At 37.3% G+C, this 14,926-nt stretch overlaps 1 protein-coding gene across 1 annotated transcript in view; it reads left to right on the plus strand.

Moving 5' to 3' along the window:
* METTL25 (methyltransferase like 25) overlaps positions 1 to 14,294 on the plus strand; it is a 46,388-nt gene extending 32,094 nt beyond the window's left edge. The window contains 4 exon segments of the mRNA XM_036401163.1: positions 958 to 1,051; positions 11,687 to 11,761; positions 12,378 to 12,449; positions 14,023 to 14,294. Coding sequence (XP_036257056.1) covers positions 958 to 1,051; positions 11,687 to 11,761; positions 12,378 to 12,449; positions 14,023 to 14,121 — 340 coding nt within the window. The 3' untranslated portion in view covers positions 14,122 to 14,294.
* The last annotated feature ends 632 nt before the right edge of the window (positions 14,295 to 14,926 follow it).

Genomic DNA, 14,926 nt, shown 5'->3' on the forward strand with positions numbered 1-14,926 from the left:
GACAGCTAAACAGCATTAGAACTGCCACTGAGTGAAATCTTTTGAAATCTTTCTGTTGACTTCAGATGTTTGTTCTGGGTTTTAGGTAAGGAGATAGGTTTTACTAAGAATAAAGAGGGAGAAAAGTAAGATACTAAGATACTTCTGTTCAGTTTTTCACTGGGAGGGTGCAGGAAGAGGGTATTTCTTGTTAAGTTATTCAGTAGCTGAAAATTCTGTACCTGAATATTAAACTCCTACTCTAGAAGAGAAATGTTAGACTCAGTCAAGAAAGTGAATTCAGACTTAAAAAAAAACCTTTGTATGTTTTTTCTCCAAGATATTTTAAGCACAGAGAAGAGAGCAGATATGAGTGGTCTGCTAGGATTCATTCTTCCTATATGTTTTTTTAAGTTTTTGTGAATTATTTTAGCATATTTTTTGAAACAACACACATTTTCATCTGTCTTGAAATGCAAGCTATTGAGTTGTGAAGAGAACAGAATTCTGGCATCATTTAGTGCAATAAAAATTGAAAGGATAAGAACACCAGGTAACAAGCAAAAGTGACATTTTTTCAGTTCAGTGGTTGCTGTTAAATAAATTACAGCAGGATCATGGTAGATTATGGAAGTAATTTAGAAGTATAGAAGGAAATGTGTCATTGGAAATAATAATTTTGTCATTCATATAAGGAAATTAAAAATGTTAGTGAAGAAATTAAAAAGGAACTTCAACTCTCTCAGAGTTTTTGGTAAAATAATAACTGTATTATAACCATAATACAATTACACTGTTGCTGTGTCTAGAAGTTACTTCAAGTATTAGCTAGATTGTTTTAAGTGGAAGGGGGGAAAAAGGAAAATTGTTACTAACTTGGCAGTAGTAGCCATCCAACTGATTTATTTCTCCTGTTAAAAATATCTGAATTTTGTTGTTGGATGTATAAAAGCCTACACCTCAGTACTGTATTTGCAGTGATCGACATGTTGGAAAAACCTTCTCCAAATCATCCTCCTTCACAGATTATGTCAGACGGTCTCTGAAAAAGCTGGAACTGGATGATTCAAAGGTGAGTCACTAGTGACTATATGAAATTGTTATATCTATATAATTTCTTAAGTCAGCACCACAATGCAGAGTTTGAGCCATTGAGTTGATTTATGTCATATATTGTTGTGTGAACATTATATTTGAAGACTTAATACCTTTAAATTAGTAAATGTTAAGGAAACAGATGAAGATTTTAAATCACTTTGTTAAAGAAAAAGAAGTAAATATAAAGTAGAGATTTAAAATAATTCTGAAGTTTTATTTATGTTCTTGAGTATCTTGTCTTATTCTTAGTCCTACAACTGCTCAATTGGTCAACAGATGGCAACATAGCATTAGGCATGGAATATGACTGTGTGAAGATCACAACCATGTTGTGAGAACAAGTTGTGCAAAGGAGACACTAGAGAGTACTAGACAGATTGTTAACAAATTAAATACAATCAAAGGAAAAGTGGGAGTGGCAAGAATGTAAAATATTTAAGGTAAGTGTTGTTGCAGTCTCTGGTAATGTTTAAAACCTGTAGTCAAAATGTCAAATCACTTAAAATCTGCCAGGCACATCAAAGCATGAGCTAGGAGAAACAGGCAAAACCAAATAAGCGATTAAATTCAAATGACATTGGAATCATCCTGACAGCATTAAGAAAAGGACTTATGCCTGAAGTGTGCTGTATTTTAAAAGGATTATATTTAATTCTGTAGTTAGCAAATCACAACTAGAGAATGTAGTTACCTGTTTGCTTTTCTGTATGAATAGGTACTAACAAGATGTGTTCACCCCAGCTAGAAATAAAATTATGTCTTTCTTCATGTGTGTACAGTCACCCAAAAGCAATAGTGGACTGTTTGTGTAATAATCAGTTCACAAGATCATTGATTGAACTCTGCTAATGCAGATTTGTTCACTGTTTTCTTTAAAACCAGTAAGCAGAGAAAGTTTGTGTCAAGAGGTCTGATTTTAGATATGTTGCCTTTTGCTAAGAAGGGTCTGGACAAATGCAGGTTGCCCTGAGACAAAGATGTCTGTCAACACTACTGCAAGCTGCACATTTATGTGGTTGCTAAAGACCTGATTCAAATAAATGCTTGCTTTTGCTCATGTTTCTCCTCATTTTATGTGCAGCTGGCTGCATACTGAAGACTGGATTTTATGCTGATGTAAACAATATTATTTTTTATTTCTCAGCTATATTGAAATCTGCAGCAGCACAAAACCAGTGCTATTTTGATACTACTGAGAGGAAAGTTGTTACTGCTCCCTTAACACTGGTTCTGACCCTGCAGTTTTCATGGTGGAGTCAGCACTGTATCTACACAATATTGGAGAATGTGTTAAATGCCTCTCTTCAGAAAAAAAAAATACTTACATAGCTAGAAATGTGATGAAGCCTAAACATTTGCTCTGAAAGATAACAAAATCAAAGAGAAATTTATGTGGAATTTGGGTTTTTAGCTCTATTTAGAAATGAACAAAAGAGCAGCTGTACTGCACAGACCAAATGTGTACTTTGTCTCTGGCAGTGGACAAAAACCAATGCATTGGGAAGAATATAGGGTGGGAGCAAGCATATATGAAGCACACTTCCAGAATAATCAAAAATGTCCTTGTCAATCACAAAAAAAAAAAAAAAAGGGACGTAATAATTTTCTTAATGCATAAATATATTTAGGTTGCATTTAAAAAGCAGCTAAAACTTAGTGACATTGTGTAATACAACCAGAGAACTATGAGAAAAAATTGTTTCCATATGGGTCTCTGTTTCACATGTGCAAAGATATTTTCTAAAATACAGAAGTCAAGAAACTGTGAGTCTCCAGTCTTTTACTAGGCTTATCAGAATATTAAACAGAATTTCATCTCTGTATGATAATAAAAGTACTGGAAAGGAAAATAGAGGAGTAGAGGCACTGTTTTTAGGAGTCCCTGCCAGGGTTTGGTAGCTTGTCATGTATGGTAAAATCTTGCATGGTTTTTATCACTGAAGCTGAATCTGTACTGTGGGATGTAAACACTCTTCTAAACTTAATGGTTCATGATAAGCCTCACAGCTGCTTCCTTTATACACACCAATACCTCTGTTTCTGATCAAAAGGTAGCCCTGGGGCAATCCAGTCATTTTCCAGTGTGGACAGTTGTGGAGGCAGGATAAAGAGTGCAAGTATATAGAACACCTAACCTGCCTTGATACACATTTTTGTAAGTGTGTGCCTTTTGCTAAATATTACACTGGTGAAGACTCACCAGGTATAATTATCCAAATACTAAGGGTTTTTTGGCTGTTGATTTTAAGTAAAGATAAGTTCTTGAATCCTGCCAATAATTCATGTGAAGAAACCCCTCTGTGTCTTTCCTTTGTGAAATAGATATGAAGTTTTTGCTTATGTGAAGCAAGAATTAGACTTTTTATGAAAAAAGTCTCAGTCAGAAATGAGTTAGAGTGAGACAACATAGTAAAACAGTTTCTCCACCAAAAAAAAAAGGCATTTATCAATAACCTAGCACCATTCATTGTTAAGAATTACTGTTCAAGGGCTGAAGTTTCCTATTAAGTGAGCCAAAATAATTTCCTACCTTCCATGGTGTTTCTGTTTTAGTGTGGGAGAGCCTGTCAATTAAACATGTAGATGCAAATGAAATCCTTTTTTCTGACTTGGTACAGGACCATTCCCTTCACACATCACTTCAGTAGTAAAAATGAGCTTTAAACCATGACTAATGAATTTCTGACAAAACATTCTCATTCTGTGAGGGCAGGGAAAGGTCTTGTAGGATGAGCATGATGCTTCACAGGTATGGTGGTTATATTGCTTATAGCTTCAGAATTAATGGAATTGCTCTCTGGACCATGGATCATAAAATGATGTTAATGATCATCTAGTTCCAATCGCCCTGCTGTGTGCAGGGACACCTTTCACTAGGCCAGGTTGCTGAAAGCCCCATCCAGCCTGGCTTTGAACATTGCCAGAGATGGGGCATCCACCGCTTGTCTGCACAACCTGTGCCATGTCTCACCGCCCCCATAGTGAGAATTTCTTCCTTATGTGTTCTAAACCTATCCTCATTCATTTTAAAGGCATTTCTCCTTGTCCTGTCACTACATGCCTTTGTGAAAAGTCCCTCTCCACCTCTCTTGCAGGTCCCCTTTAGGTGCTTTAAGGTCTCCTTGGAGCCTTCATTTCTCCAGGCTGCACAGCCCCAACACTCTTAGCCTGCTGGCCACAACTCTTTTAGTGCAGCCATTCTGTGAATTCATTATCCACCCAGCGGTCTCCAGTTTAGAGACGAGAATGTCATGTGGGATAATGGGAAATGTTTTGCACAAGTCCAGGTAATGATGTCAGTTGCTCTTTCCTTATCTAGAAATGCTGTAACCACTTCATAGAAGGCCACCAGATTTGAAGGCACAATTTGCTATCAATGACCATGTTGGTGTCACCAATCACCTCTTTATTTTCTATGTGTCGTAGCACAGTTTTCAGGAGGATCTGATGCATGATCTTAGGCATCAAGGTGAGACTGACTGACCTGTAGTTACCCAGGCCTTCAGTTTTTTTCCTTTTTGAAAATGAGTTATGGATTATGTTCCCCTTTTTCCATGGGAACTTTACTAGGCTGACATGACTTCTCAAATATGCTGGATAGTTTCTTAGCAACTTCTGCCAGTTCCTTCAAGGCCTACGGATGTATCTCATCAGGTCCTATGGACTTGTGCATCTTCAGGCTCCTAAGATGTTCTTGAGCCTGATCTTCTCCTACAGTGAGCAGTTCTTCATCCGTCCCTGCCTTTGTATTCTGAAGCTCAGGTGGGGTGGCTGAAACACTTGCTGGTGAAGACTCAGTCAAAAAAAATTTGTTATCTTAGCATTCTCCATAAGCTGTGCAACCAGTCTCCTGTTCTGGAGAGTGTGCACATGTACCTATAAAAGCTTTACTTGTTGCTCTTGATGTCAGTCAAGTTTAATTCTATGAGAGCTTTATCTTTCCTAACCTGATCCCTTGGTGCTTGGACAATATCTCTGTGTTCTTCCCCAGCTACTTGCTCTTGCTTCCACTCTTGATAGCCTTCCCTTTTGTTGTTTAGTTTGGCTAGAAGATCATTGTTCCTCCCTGCTGCCCTCATGGTATTTTTGCCTTACTTCCTCTTTAAGCTTGGAGTATTAACCAGCTTTAATGGGCCTCTTTTCTCTCCAGGGCTTTATGCCATGGTACTCTGTCAAGCTGATCCCAGAAGTTTGGCCTCCTGAAGTCCAGGATGTTTAGTTTACTGTGTGCTCTTCTTGCTGCGCCAAGGACCTTGAATTCCACCATTTCATGGTCACTGCAATTAGGGCTTCCACTTAAGCTTCACATTCCCCACCAGGCATTCCTTATTGGTGAGAATTGAGAGCATTGGCTCCCCATTCCTTCTATGGGAAGGAAATACTCATCAATGCATTCCAGGAACCTCCTGGTTGCTATGCCCTGCTGTTGTCCCTCCAGCAGATACTGGTGTGGTTGAAGTGCCCCCTGAGGACAAGGGCTTGTGAAAGTGAGGCCGCTCCTTTGTGCTTGTAGAGGGCCATATCTAGGGATACCTGCACAGGGCTGCAGTAATTGGATACATACCAAAGCAGTATTTTGTTCCTGATTGTTTTCTTTGTCATAGTTCACTCTGTTCCTACAGACTCTGTGTTGTACAGACAGAGCATTAAGGGTCACATAGATTTTGGAGACATTCTTTCTATCCCAAGATTTCTTTTTCCTTTTGTTCACTGTTTTACCTAATTAATGTAAATGGGGAACTCTCTTTTGGGAGAATGGAGCATTCATCCCTGTCCTCTCTCCTAGAGTAGCTGGCCCCTCTGATACTTCTTAGCCTTTTTGCTTTGAAGCAGCAAGAGCAATTCCTTCCTCTTCAGCTCAGAACATGTTTCAGCTGTTTGTAGCTGCTTTGCAAATGCATTTAAAATGAAGCCTCTTTATTAACAGATCTGATTGATGCTTAAGGCAATAAGTGCTACGAATAGCATTGCCAAGGCAAAAAGTCCTCATATAAGTATTTATGTATTTCTAGAGTTTTTAAGAAAGAAAACTCAAAACTCTTTAGGTTTCCTGGTGTCCTGTTCTTACTGGGGTAGATTAGCAAAAGATCTTTCAAGGGGACTAGCTTAAGTTGATTAAATGGAGAAGGTGCTTACAAAGCTAAGGCCTGGATATGTGTCTGACAGCCTTTGGAATCTATTGACTTGGTGCTTTTGCAAACTCCAGACTATTCAATTTTGAGTGTTAAAGCTGGTAGACAATACTGAAATAAGAATTTGTGCAAAAATACTTTTTTTTCCCCACTAATTGCTTACTTTTTATCAGACAAGTGTGGGGTTTTTTTACATTTGATGAGTGGATATGAGTTACTCTTAGCTTATTACAGACTGTCCTTGACTTGTAAATTCTCCTCAGCAGTGACTCGTGGAATATCATGAAATGCAGTTTGCAAATGCAGGGAGATAACATGAAGCTTACTGTGTGGCTTAATTTTCTCTTGCTTTAAAGAATATTGGAAAGCCACTTACTTAAGACTGGGAAACTGTCAGTAGTGGAATTGTGTAATACATTAAGACATGAATTAACCTGAATATATGCATCTGTACTGGTAACTAACAAGAATTTTTGCAAGAAATGGGGAAGAGAGGGACTTTTAGCCTAAGATTTCTTATTATCTTAAGGTCTACGCCACAGCCAGTATCAGTGTGGATATCTTGAAATGACAGTGAATATCTGAAACTTTCTGGTCTTTGCTAAGAATATTTGTAATTTGGTATGTTTTATTGTGTTCAGCCATTGGGCAAACACGGAGCCAAAGCCAAAACAGTGCTCTCCACTTTCCCCTGAATCCTGAAAGAGCAATTAACTGAGACAGTCAAAGCAGTCAAAAAATGAAAGTACTACATGGATTTACACACTTAATGCATTTTGCAATTGTTGAAGAGTTGACTTTCTTCACTGTTTTCTTGGACAGAAGGAATTCCATCTCACAGACTTCCTGTGTCCTTTGTTAGTTGGGGAAGTACTAAATGACGGCTCAGGTAACACTTGCATAGCCCTCTATAAAGTGTAATGCTGTTTTTAAACATAACTGTTTTTCACATAGACAAAATATTATCCCGGTTATGGCACTATAGCATTTTACTCTGACAAGGAGTCCTAATAGATGTGACTTGTATCTCAATTAGGTATAATTATAAATAATATCGATTCCATTCATTTGAAGTGCATTTTAAACAAAGTTCTAAATAAACTTAAGTCTTTCAGTAATTTCATTATCCATTTTACATTGTTTTACAATATATAACATTAAATTATTTTTAACTACCTTAGTCATGGAAAAGTTATACAATTTCCTGTTAGGTATGTTCTCCCAAATGTTTTGAACTGATCTAAGTCACTGCTCTGCTAGAAGGATTGCCTTACAGTTTTCTTGTACTCTCATTAGTGTTCCTGATAGTGCTGGTACAAGTAGAGAGAGGAAACATGGAATTGTGCAGTCAGTGCAGGAAGAAGCAGTCCCTTTGAGGTAGCAAAGAGGAATTGCATCTAACAGACTGTGGAATAGCATCCTTAGGCTGTTTCTTCTCTGGAGAACATGTGCAGCATTGGGCAGTAAAAGAGACTTTGATTCAGTGAAAATACTCTTAGTCTAGGAAAGGATACAGAGCTGAAAAAAATCCTCTCTGAACAAACATGAAGTGTGGTATCAGTACTTGCCCCACGCCTTGTGCCTGAATATCTTCTTTTCAGCCTGTGCTCTATCAGCATGCCTGTGGGACTGCAGTCCAAGGTGGGTGTGCTCAGGTGTGTGGTATCTCACATGCTCTCAGAGCTCTGCTGCTTTCACAACAGATCACTGCATTCACAACAGATCAGTCAGCCCTATGGCTCATGTTTAGTGCCATCTCCACCACATGGTATTTAAGGTATATATGGTATACCTATATGGTATTGTTACAACTAGGTCACTGGAGACCTTGCCAGGTTGTCCTGCTTGTTCTGGCTGTTGAAGTGACAACATCAATCCACAAAGAAATCAGTTCAAAATAAAGCGTGCACCACCATCACAATGCAAAGAGACAAGGTCCTTTTGTTGACAACCTGATAAAGACCAGGAGACATTGTAGCTGTATCGGGGGGGAGATACTGGCCAAAATGAAATGAAGGTCACTTCAGTGTCAGTAACAAAAGCAAGATCTTTGAGTGCAGAGTCATTATTAAGATAAATGTATATATTTGAGTTTTTTCATGTTTATAGTATCAACATCAAAATGTAAGAAAAAAGTTCGATGCATATATATGAAGAAATTTTTTTGATACACAAATGAGTGACAACACAGAGAACAGTTGCTTGGACAACTTCAGTGGCTGAATGGGGCTTGCTTTGCATGTGGAAGTACAATTCTTCAAAAATGCCAAGAGTAAACTACTCCCACTTCACCTTAGAAGGAGAGCTGAAGTTTGTGTTAGGTACAGAAGGCAGGTGGAAAGCTATTGCAGTTTCAGATAAAGCCAATGTTATCTGGATTTTAGTTGTTTCCCAATAAATTCACCACATGGCTAACTACCAGTTACCTGTTTCATGCCCTTCTCTACCAATGGTTTTCAATGGACACTTTCTCTCTTTTCCAGCTGAGCTGTTGCATTGAATTGGTTTGCTCACCAAACTGTTATCTGAGACACAGTTTGGAATAGTACCTAGTCTATCCATGACAGCAGGATGTGTTCAGGCAGAATGTGTGATAGGCAGGGAAGGAGTGGAAAAGCACATACTTGAGTAAGGCAGTGTGCAAGAGACATTTTTGACCCACTTTTTATTTGCCAAACATTTCACAGCTTATTTTCTTTTAATTTGAATGCTTCATCTTGAAAAATAGAGAACTTTAAGGAAGCAAAAGCAGAAAGGTTCCAAGATCACATTTTTCCAAATATAGATCTTTGTATTTTAATTCCAAATAGCCTGTAATTTCAAAAATCCATTATACTAAAACCCTATTAATACTCAGTTGAAATGAAAAGCTTATAGGGCAGAGGTTAAATAAACTATTTTGTTTATTTAATGACCAGTATATTTTAGTTGGTTTGGCTGTTTAGAGGGGAAGAGAAAAACAAAAAGAAGTCTAAAATATTTGCACAGCTTCACACGAAATAAAATAGCAATAAGACCAAAAAAATTCTTGTTAGTCCACACTAGTACTGCTGGATAAGCTACTCAACCTTGCCTTTGCAGTTGGGAGAATTTATTTTATGAATTTAAAAAATATGACTGAAATACTACAAAAGTTTTTTTCTGATCTCTTGTTTTAAAGCAAAGTTAGAATTATGCATCATTCCTGAAAATAGTATTTGTCAGATCTTCTAAAAGCTTCTTGTGATTGAGACTGACAACCTTGCCAGTCCTTAATTAACCTCTAAGAGAAAATGTTTCTTCCTGTTTTTGGCTGACTGGTTTGTTTGGGTTTTTTTTTTTTTTTTTGCTGCAATCCAAGCCCATTAGTTCTTGCCCTATGCACTACAGACATAGTGAACAAACTGTTCCCTACTTCTTGGTGATAGCCTTGTAAAAACTATTATTATCCCCACTCTCAATTTTGTCTCATTTAGCCTGATCAGTTCCAGTTCTCTGAGTCTTTCTTCATAGGTCATGTTTTCTAGATCTCTGATCTATTTTCCCTCTCAGGGCTTTTTCAGACAGTTCATTTCTTTCTTTGAAATCTGATACCCCAAAATGGATGCAGTATTCCAGCTAGAGCTTTTCCACTGCCAGAGTTGAAGGATTACTTCCTGCACTTTGCAGGCTGCTCTCCCATACATGTAACAGAATGGTGATTGTTTTGGGGGGTTTTTTTTGCAGTAGCACAACTGTGACTCTCCCTCAGCTTATGATCTGCTCTATCTTCCAGACTGTCATTTGGTGCTCCCCATCCTGAACAGCTGTTTTTTTCTGCCTGAGCCTAGTCCCTTCTGCTTTTTTGCGCAGCATTTCAAACTTCTTCTCTAAGCAATGCTCCAGTTTCTGAAAGTTATTTTAAGTTCTGGCAGTGCCTTCCTGTTGCACATTTGCAGACTTTGCTAATGTGGTTTCTGTTCTATTGTCTGAATTCTTAATGAAAATACTGCATTCCTTAATGGACCTCCAGTCAGCAGGTCATTCCAGTGGCTCACAGACCCATTAGGAACCACTCTCTGGTTATGGCTGTTCAAACAGTCTTGCTGACATTTTGTACTTTATACTGAAGCTTGTTTCCCAAATTTGCTTATAAGATTATTAAGGGAAATGTTATCAAAAATCTTTCTGAAATCAAAATATATGAGAACCAGTTGTTTTTGTCTGTAATGAATCCTTTTATCCTCCTTACAAGTGGACTGACTTGTGACTTATTCTTGATGAATTTGTGTTGATTATTACTCATTTGCTCATCTTTGAGTGGTTTTAAATTCTTTATTTGTTCCATTTTTTCAGTGCATTGCATCTGAACTGTCTGTTCTATAATAAAAGACATATATCTGCTATCTGTCTGACATATTCTCTTTGAGAACTTCTCAGTGACAATGAGTAATAGTTCTGGGTCACTTCAGTCCTTTCTTGGCTGTCCCAGGATAAAGTTTATAATACTCGCCTGATTTGAAAACTTACATATTTTTTAAATATGGTTTCCTGGTTTGTTTCTCTATTTTAGACAAAGATTTTACTTCTTTGCAACTGTATTAGCCACACGCTCTCAGATGATTCTTCTAACAAAATGTGCAAAAATTTATTAAGCACTTCAGTTTTCCTAGTCTTTTGTCATAGAGTCATAGAATCATTTGGGCTGAAAAAGACTTTTAAGAGCAGCAATTCCAGCTGTTAACTCAGCACTGTAAGTCCACCACTAAGCCATGTCCCTCAGTGCCATATCTCCATGTCTGTCAGAGCTGTTACTTTTCTGCTAAGTTTGGATTCCCTCATTCCACAGCCACGACAGAACAGCCATCCTGCAAAAATCCCAGTACTGCATCAGGCTCTTCCAGCTCTGCTCTTCCCAGCAGCCTCCATCAGCAATAATGCTGCAATCTTACCTCCCACTTCTTTGGCCAGCTCAAGTGTGTTGTTCAGCGTCCAGGACTGTGGCCTGGCCAGCAGAGCAGACACATTGTGACCTTCAAAAGCCAGGAGATGTGGTGGTCTGGCTGCCCTTTAGAGAACATGCTTTGTGAAGAGCACTCATGGTCACAGCTGCAGCAGCTGCTCTGCTGCGCTGGCCAGCAAGGGCTGAAAAGGCTTGGTCAAGTTCATGGACTGTCTGTGTATGAAATTCAGCTCCAAATTGTGGCAATTACAGTCATAGCAGCAGTGCTGGCTACTCTCCACTTCACTGTGTAATTCTCATTTAAGAATGACTGGAGTTTTCTGAATAATGGATATATGTCAGTATTTCATGTCAGTGGAAAATGCTGTGTGAAGGACAGTTACTCTAAATAAGAACTGAGAAACTGCTATTGGAAAATTATTATAAATATTAGCTAAGTGCTAATTTCAAAAATGAAACACAGATTTCATTTTGTAGTGTGACAATATTTAATTCTAAATTTCCCTTGAAAAAGTAACTACAATAACTCTGATATCTCTTTTTTAATCCCTTGCAGCTCCCAGACAGCTGTATAATGGATTACTATGAAAAGTACAAGCACAGAATGAATGAGCTTGAAGCATTTAATATGGTAAAAGTTATAGGATTAATACTAAAACCTTGTATATGTGCTAGTCTAGAACAAAGCCCTGTTAAGTTTTATGTGGAGGTGGTGTCTCACACTGTGGTATGCAATCTCAATAAACAAAGCAGTTCCCCCTTCCATACTTTGGAGCGTATCCTATTCCAGAACTATATTAGGTGTAAGTAAAGTAATAAAGTGAACACATGGTAGATTCTTTTTCAAGAGGGACTATTGCACTGGAAAATGGAATGTCAGTCTCCTTTTAAATCTAGACTGGTCTCCATGCAGTTATTTCATAAAAAAACTCTTTTTATTGAAATTCATTATTTCCCTCTTTAAAATTGTTCTGCTACTTTTAATATTATTTTCTTGTTGGACAATGTCTGAAAAACAACTAAATAACATAGTTCCCTGACTTTATGGCATTCCATGTACTTTTGATCTTTAATATAATCCGTTTTGAAGATGTCCATCCCATAGGGAGAACTAGCAAGGTGACATTTATACAACAGAACCCCTAAAAATGATAGACCTTCCTGGAATTGTTGTGAGGAAATATAGCCATTTGGAAGTGTATTGCCTGTCTTTCCCAAAGGATTATAGCATCTAATCTTTCTTTCAGTTGAAGGTTGTTCTGGCTCCTTGCATAGAAGTTTTGATACTTCTGGATCGTCTTTGCTACCTCAAGGAGCAGGTATTTTTGCATTCTCTTTTATGATACCTAAAGGCTACATCACAGAAATGAGGCTATTTCAGTCAGTTTATTACTGTGCAGATGAAAAGTCTCTGTTGCAGAATTATTATTCTCATCATATTTGCAAAAGTATAAGCATTCATGCCATTTAGTATAAACATATGCCCAGCAGATGTTTTTATTTTCAACAAAGCAGCAACAGTAAAGTTTATGCTCTTTTAATTGTATAGTAATTACTAGTCAATAGATAGTAAAAAATAAATTAATCAAAGATGCATCAAATCTCATTTTATACACCATAATGAGATATTTAATAATTTAAAATTTTTGGAAATGCTAAACAAATATTGTGCTGTTAATACTCAAACTTTCAATTAATGTGCTATGGAACATATAATTCAAAAAATTTTGAATTAGATCCAAAATGTTTATGACTCTCTTTTACTGTTTCTTAATTAAGATCAGTAATGAGAGAGAGTGCACTTTTTCTAACTGTATGGGTCAGCTGAGGTACATTTGACTAACATACAGCCTGGATATATTTTACAAGTATAGATCTGGGATATACTAAGCAAATGCTATTACATTACTCCACAATGACTTCCATTATTACACTGTTTCTTCTAACACTGATTTGGAGCTTGGCCTGGTTAACTTGAAAGCACTGGTAATACTTTTTCTGCACCAATAAACATTTTTCACACAACTAATAATTTCCTAGGAGGAAATAGTAGCATCTTCCAGCTTCTGTTCTGGGCCATGGTCAAAATAAAATTTTTAAATAAAGTTTAAACTCATTCATATGAATAGCTGTGGTTTTCCTCTATAAACCTTTCATTTTAACAACTCCATTTTATCATAAGTGAAAACTCACTTTATTCTCTGTCATGGTGCACTTGGAAGAACTGAATTGTAGTAAATGTATGCCTTTGTTCTAACTGGTATTTTTACAGAGAGGCAATTCGAAATAGTTAAATAATGATGTATTTTCCCAAATGCCAACTGGTTAAAAATTGCAGAGAAATGTATATGATTTCCAAGGTGGGAGATCAAACTTGCTGTATATAGCACTAATTCACCTTTTCTAAATGTAATTTATGCATGGATTTAATCTTGTACTGAATGATTCACAGAATGTCTTTAGGAAGAAAAACAAAAGTTATAAAAGCCAAATGCAGGATGATGACCAGATCCAGCCAGCCTGATTCATTTGAAAAGTCAGTTAATTAGCTTCAGTAGTAGAATGTGCAACATAAAATGAGTATGACATGATCCTTAATTTCTTTGCTCTAGTCCAACCAAAAAGCAAAGCTTTATTGATGATGCAGGTGGGAAGCTATCACTTGATAGCACCAGAAATAATTAAATTACTTTAAAATTGATCCTGTTATGGGCGTCCTTTTTTCACCACAAACTTTCCCCCATTTTCTTATTATATAAGTGGTTTTCCTGCTTTGCATTAGGATAATTCTATTTATTTTCAATTTTGTATTTCAAAATGTGGACTTATTACAATATTTTAGCTTACAAGTCAAACAAATTTTTATGCACTTCAATCATATGTCATTTTCAGAAAAACATTGCCTGGTCTGGACTTGTGAAGTTATTTGATCCTGTGAAGTCCCCGAGATGCTATGCAGTTATTGCTCTGAAGAACCAGCCTTGTTCTTAAGTGGAAGCAAATTGCAAATAGATTGGAAATTCTGAACTGATAGTGCTGTTTCCTCCTTTTTATTCTGTTATTTTTTATTGCTTCCTCAAGTAAAATGTTTGCTTTTCAGATGCAAAAGAAAAAAGTGCAATGCTTCTTTGAATCTTCAGAAATAAATACCTCCTTTATAAATATGATTGTTTCCTTATGTCATTTATTAATGTTGAACATCTGACTTAGTTATAAATGTTACATTATAAATGTGATTATTATTTTAAATAGCATTTATATTTCTTCTTTTTAAGGTATTATGCTTGTATATACTTTCTCTTGATGCTTCTAATCTCAAGATAATCTCAGTTTTTACCTGTAGCTGGTATCAGCAGTCTCAGACTAGGTAAATTTTTCTTTTCTGGATTCAGATGGTGCAGAGTATAAACAGAAAAAAACCCCTGCACTGTAAACAAGAGGCTTGTAGGCACACAGTTTGTGGTAATTGGGAGTGGGGCTGGGGCCCAGCCTCATCCCCAGTGGGCTGCAGCTGTGGAAAGCAGGTGAGCAGCACTGACAGCAATGAGCCATGGAGTGCCCAGGGCCACTGACAACCACCAAAGGGAACAGAGGGCACACAGGTGCAGTGCATCAACATCAGGGGTATAAAAGGTTGGGCTAAAGGACAAGAAGAGCAGATGCTTGCAGCCTTCTGAAGTGATGTCAGTCTGTATGGGCAGATGCCTGAAGCCTTCTGATGGGGTATGGTGCTGCTCTGTATGGGTGAGTGCTTAAAGCCCTCTGAAATTGTATGAGGGTACTCTGTGTATTGTGG

Source organism: Molothrus ater, chromosome 5 (genome assembly GCF_012460135.2).
Source record: "Molothrus ater isolate BHLD 08-10-18 breed brown headed cowbird chromosome 5, BPBGC_Mater_1.1, whole genome shotgun sequence".
Taxonomy (NCBI): Eukaryota; Metazoa; Chordata; class Aves; order Passeriformes; family Icteridae; genus Molothrus; species Molothrus ater.